Raw genomic sequence first — 6,104 nt, forward strand, 5'->3', positions numbered from 1 at the left:
CAAAATCTGCTGGGTGTTGACAAGACGTCAAGCTGGTCCGCCTGGTTTCAACACGAGCCTTCAGCTGCAGGTGCACTTCTACTATTGAAACCTACGATCTAATCATAAATAGCAACTAAACAGGAACGCGGTAAACATTCAAGCTGCAAGGAGCAGACAGGATTTTTACCTGATAAATGGCATTTACAGTCATTTTCAGCAATTTTTCCCCCTCCCTAATTGCATCTATTATGAATGTGTAACTAACGCTTTTATCACCTTAAACATTGCAGACATCAGAAGTGGAGGGAACATATGGATGGATGGGGGAGTTACTCGATGCGACGAAGATAAAACGAGCAAGAGCAGTCGCCCCCCCCTCCTTTCCTCCCTCTCCTATTTTGTGCTGCAGTTTCCTAGCAACATGAGGCTGGAGTGGAAATGGTGAAGTGATGCTGCAGCATTTTATGAATGAAACTGGAAAAAGCAACGAGCCAGAGTGGGGAGGGGAGAAGACGGGCCGTTTTTTTCCTTTTTCTTTTTTCCTCCTCCACTGCTGTTGCTGTTTTCCATTCTCTGCGAGTCGAAGCAGAAAGGAGCTGGAAGGCGCAGGGATAATCAGAAAAAAACAACTTTATTTAACCTCGCCGTTGATAAAAATGATTAAAAGAAAAAAACATGGAGGTATATAACATATAGTTATGCAGTACAAAATTAAACAATGCCCTCTCCAGAAGGCAACACAAGCGCTAACTGACATTATTTACAAAGAGACTTTTAAACCGCAGAACTTGACATTAACATGGGATCCGGTTCTCCTGTAAACATCAAATTCAGTGGCTTTTAAACAAATGGTGGACTAACAAGGGTTTGCTCAAATGTGTGGGTTTTCTATTGCGAGTCAAAACTAACACCGGGGCTGTGCGACCTCTCGGGAGAAGACTCAATATTTTTTCTCTTGAGAAGCACCAGATGAGATCATATTTTTTGCATAATGAAAAGACTGAACTGTATAAAGCTTGTGCTATATGTACAGTGATGCAGAGGTCGATGTCCAATGCTAGAAAAGAAAAGAAAAAACATGTGGTTGGAGAGGAATCAGTGTGTCTCAGGGAGAATATTAAAGTATGACAAAGAAATAATAAATTAAGGCATTTCTGGCTGTGCAGATCTACGAGTATGAGAAAAAGAAGCATACAAGAGAAGAACCGATGCTGGCCACACCCATCCCATGAAATGGGCCACACAAGAGAAAAACATGTCCCATGTCGTTTTGTCCTTCAAATGTCCACATGGGACGTCCATGGTCTTATAAGAAAAGTTAGTGATGTTTAAGAATGTAAAGGGAAGAAGAGCTCCTTGCTCATCATCAGGACCGCTACATGCAGTCCATGGAGTTGTCCGGCATCTGTCCAAGAGCTGGCATCTTTCCTGGCATGCAGGACGGGGGCAGCATCCCGCCGACGTTCGGGGACGGATCCACGTTTTCACTGTCTTCCATCTTGTCCGCCGAACCCTCCCAGTTGATGTGGAAGCGGGTGACGCGTGGGTTGGAGGCCAAGATATTCCTCTGAAGCTGTGGGGAGGAAAAAAAGATCAGGGGCTTGGTATGCTTGTGCCCTTTAAGTACATAATTTAAGGTAACTGGTAGGTATGGGTGACACTGACAAAAAAATTAACGCAATATTTTTTGCGAGAGTCCCTTCTATGTCAAAGGGATGTATCAATTATCAGGATAGTGTTTGAAATGAATAATTTCAGTTTATAAGGTGGGATTTGTCTCGAAGCAAAGAGTAAATAAAAAAAAGTGTGAATCATAAAGATCTTTGCTTCCAAAAATAACAATAAACCAGACAATTCCCTTAAATAAAAAAATAAATAAAAATAAGATGCAACATCTTTGAATAATGACACAAATCAAGTTCACCCTGCTGTTTGCAGTGTCTATTACAATATGAAATGGTTTAATTAATCGTAGCCCAACATATTTCCTATTAAGGATGCAGTATTTAACTTTTATGAAGATATATATTTATGTATTTATTACAACCAATATGATGATGTGACAGTATAATATGAGACAGATAATCTGTAAAGACAATCGAGCTCCTCTATAAAAAATACAAGCGGGAGCGGTGTGAAATACACCGCTCCTGTTCAAAAACAACCAATCAGGTCCAGATAAGACTGACAGGTCTTATCACTGTCAATCATCCTCGACTACGTGCTGCTCTGTGTGTTTAAGGATGGAAAACTAACTTACTGTCCCATCATCGGTAGTCATGCTGACTAGCCTACGCCGTCACTCCGGTGTGGAGAACTAGCTATAGCGCAGTAAAGAGCACGAGGCAGGTTCTGAGCAGATCATACATAAGCATGATTGACAGTGCGAAGATGCCTCCTGGTTGTTTCTGAAGATAGCTGCAGGATCTCTGGAGCTTCATTTTCCCCCACAGATTTTCCGTTTCATATCATGTTGTTTAACAAATATCTAAAAAAACCCATATTGTTTATATAAGTTATATACTTTGTAACTGTAAGTCACATATAATTTAATGACCATAAGTACCACAATCTTTAAAGAACTTTTTGTGAATAAAGAAAAAAATTCAAGACATCTTGAACTAACTCCTCTGCAGAACGTATAATCGAAGTTCTGTTTCTACCAAAACAGAACTTTTATTTACTTTTCAGTTTCACCAATGAACATGTAAAAAAAGCACTTCAACACTGTTTGCACAGTGTTAAAAGTCAACTGCTAATGAGTAAGAAAAAAGGCAAAGAGTGAATGTTTAATTATATATCACTCTGTTATCAGTGTAAAACATAAAACTTCAAAAAGTAGACGTTACTGTATTAATGTAGACATAAAACGAGGGGTCCTAAGAATGATCTCTGGGGGTCACCGACAGCTAGTGACCTAGAAGTGACATCATCTGCCTGTAAACATCGTTGTCTTTAAAATAATGGTGCAAGTGACAGAAATCTTGTTCTGACAAGTGTTGCATATTGTTGTTGGTAACTGTGTAAAGTTTAGTTATACCTATTTTTATATTTTGTACTGCTGACACAGTAGTATCTAATAATATTAGCAAAAACAGTTGTGCATTTGTGGGAACGGTTTGCTAAAATCAAATCAACCAAAGTGGATCTTTCAGGGCACTTGATATTTGGGACACAGTTAGAATGAGATTTAACCTTTCTAGACACATATCCAACTTAAGATCACATAAAATACAACTTCTATCAAAATCTAAACTTGGTAATACCTGCGTAAAAACAGACGTTTTCAGAGTAGAAAAATTTAATTATTACACAATGGGAGATAGGAACCGTTCCACACAAAAAATTCCTTTTCGAGACACTAGAGGGCAGCAGAAAGCTACACTTTACTAAAATCTTCTTAGAAGAATGAGCCATTTAAATACAATATAACCTCTGTTAGCTACCTGAGCATAGTCTGGCTTTAGAGGGGGGTTTTCCCGCAGCTCTGGATCTGTGTATTCATTGTTGACATAATAACCGATGCGAATGAACTCCTGTCCGCGGTAGGTGCAGGTTATGAGGACTACCGTCACTCCCACAGCGTCCGTCTCTGGAATCAGACCTGTATTAGGAGCGTCAGCCTGTTGGGTTGAAACAGAGCAAACAAAAACATCAACTGAGAGTTTATTGTCCCACAATGTAAAATCAAGTACTTGGGAATAAAAACAGGGACAAAGTTAAGTTGCAGCCTCAATCAGAGTTTTGTAGATTAGCTTTGACTGTGAGGAATTCTGATTTCTCTTCTGGACATTAAAGCATGAAAATGTAAGAGCAATTCAAATGTATTGCTTTTCACTCTTCCTGTTAAAAGCACTCAGTAGTTATTTTTGAACCAGAGGTAAAGCCGTGTGCGACTCAACAGCACACGGCTGTATAGCAGGGGTTTGCCATTTTTTTTTAGATAATATTATGAAATTACAAATGATACACCATTTGGCCCACTTAGCAGGGCTCAAATCACAAGAACCTTAACATATGTATGTATTTTCTTGAGGATAAAACCGAGCAATGTTATGTGCAATGTTTAACTTTCACGATATCTGTTTAAAAGCCTTGCTCTCTCTCACTTTCTTGCAGCCTGAACGAAGAGGAGGAATCGAGAGACATCTCACCTCTAAATAATAGTTTTATTATAAATGGTTTCTTACACTTGTATTTCTTTCAACTTTAAAACTCTTGCTAATGCTGAAAGTAGCTTTGAAAAGTGCTGATGGCTGCACTTATTTCGTGTTCACAGATTTAGTAAAGCTTCATCGGTTTCCAACCTGCAGGTCAGCTGTACGGCAGCCAGATGACGTCCTGTTTCACTGGTTTGTAATATAAAATTAGACAAGAAACATAGTCTATGGGGAACTCACCTGAAACACAAACATATGTCTTCCAGCTGGAACTGGACCGACCAAAACAGAATCTAGAACCTGGTCGTACTCTTCACTCTCAGCAGAACCAACATAGATGATCTTCCACTCCAGATCTAATAGAGAGAGGAAGGAGGTGAAGGGTTAGGATATTTTCCACAAACAAAACTAAAAACAAGAGTTAAAATTCTAATTGCAGCTCGGTACTCAGTGCTTGCACAAAAATATGCAACTCGTCCTAAATAATATAGTTTTAAAAAGAAAGCAACTGTTACTCTTACTGTTGCCACATAACATTTTAATGAGGTAATCTTCATAATATATTTATTTTTGTAAAAAATATATTGTGAACCAAATCTTTAAGAAAAATCTGCCACATTTAGAATTAGTTTTACAGCAGCAGCTCAATTTATCTTTCTCATATATATAAGAGAAAAGACTTAAACATTTCCAAAAATAAGAACATGCTTACATTTATAAACAGATTTACATCTAAAAAGGATGCCAGCTGCTGACATGCAGCAATGTAGTTATAGTTATTGATTATGATTAAAAACATCTTTGACTTGATTTTAACTCACATATTTATTTATTTTTTTCAAAAAATACAACTGGAATTAATCTCAGTTTATAGACTGAATTAAGACAAATCATATATTTAAGTGAAAACTCAAATATAACTGCAAATGGATGGTTGATGAGCAGAAGATCTTGCATCTGATTCTTACTGGTTCTGCTTTGTTTTAAATTAAACCATGTTATGGTTGGTTTTCGTGGTTGCATTTTCACACATTTTGCAATGCATTCTCTCCAACCGCAGCACACAGAATTGGAAAGAAACGACAGAAAATAATTCTCAAAAAACGAAACAAGTAAACAAATGAACAAACGGGAGATTACTTCTAAAAAAGGCACAGCTTATTACTGGGTATTTTAATGCACAGCAGGAATTTGTATTTCGCGGCAATTCTTTGACATACAAATGTAATGCCGCCAGCCAATCATCTTGTCGGAAAACACTGACGTACTGGTAAACGAGCCAATCAGTTGCAGCAGAAGGCGGGCTTGTCGGCACAAACGCGCCAGCGCCAATTTTTAACAGTTGGCATAAAGAAACGCATACAAGCCGTGTAAAGCATAAGGTAGCAGGTATTTTCGGGTGAACTAAAACGCATACACGCGACGTATTTACGTGTTACGCTTTCTCACGGTGACGCTAACACTTCACAAAAACCTAAGAGCGCCCAAAACTCGACAGCGAAGAGAGACAGTGCGATTTCACCGACAATAAAAGAAAACCCACCTTCAGGTAAATCCTCCATGCATTCAAACGTTATCTCGAACTGAAACGGGTTCCCAAATGGGCTCGGATTGTCCAGAACGGCGACATTTAGCACTTGTACCTTCGCCATGACAGAAAATTAAGACGCACTTCAACTTCGACGATTAATTTGGCTGCAAAGAATCCTAAACTGGAACTAGACCGGCTGCCGGGTCGTGAAGTTAAAGTTGAAGCCTTTATTCTCAGAGAACACCGACACAACCCGTCGGTGTCCTGGCAAGAGGAAGTGCGTCACTTTTTTTTCTTCTCCGCAGATGACGCATTCATGAATAATGTGCTGCAGCCCCCTAGTGTTCATTTGTCAAACAGCGGCTAAAAATCTCAGGCAATTGTATTTCTTGTTTCCATATTCTGCTTCCGTGGGCCAGTACTTAATCCAG

General features: G+C 39.0%; 1 protein-coding gene across 1 annotated transcript; it reads right to left on the reverse strand.

The window, feature by feature from the left end:
* Positions 1-594: 594 nt before the first annotated feature.
* On the reverse strand, positions 595-6,027 carry LOC129366902 (histone chaperone asf1b-B-like). The gene is made up of 4 exons (XM_055040990.1): positions 5,686-6,027; positions 4,383-4,498; positions 3,429-3,605; positions 595-1,555 (listed from the first exon to the last, which is right to left on the reverse strand). The coding sequence occupies exons 1-4, from the start codon at positions 5,792-5,794 to the stop codon at positions 1,358-1,360; spliced, it is 600 nt and encodes a 199-aa protein (XP_054896965.1). The 5' UTR covers positions 5,795-6,027; the 3' UTR covers positions 595-1,357.
* Between the last annotated feature and the right edge of the window lie 77 nt (positions 6,028-6,104).

The sequence above is a fragment of the Poeciliopsis prolifica genome, unplaced genomic scaffold, assembly GCF_027474105.1.
Source record: "Poeciliopsis prolifica strain line A6 unplaced genomic scaffold, Auburn_PproV2 SCAFFOLD016, whole genome shotgun sequence".
NCBI lineage: Eukaryota > Metazoa > Chordata > Actinopteri > Cyprinodontiformes > Poeciliidae > Poeciliopsis > Poeciliopsis prolifica.

Coding starts and splice junctions, on each gene's coding strand:
- LOC129366902 (XM_055040990.1), bottom strand. CDS start 5,794: ATGGCGAAGGTACAAGTGCTAAATGTCGCCGTTCTGGACAATCCGAGC. Junction 3,606..4,382: donor GACATATGTTTGTGTTTCAG/GTGAGTTCCCCA, acceptor TCAACCCAACAG/GCTGACGCTCCTAATACAGG. Junction 1,556..3,428: donor TAAAGCCAGACTATGCTCAG/GTAGCTAACAGA, acceptor TCCTCCCCACAG/CTTCAGAGGAATATCTTGGC.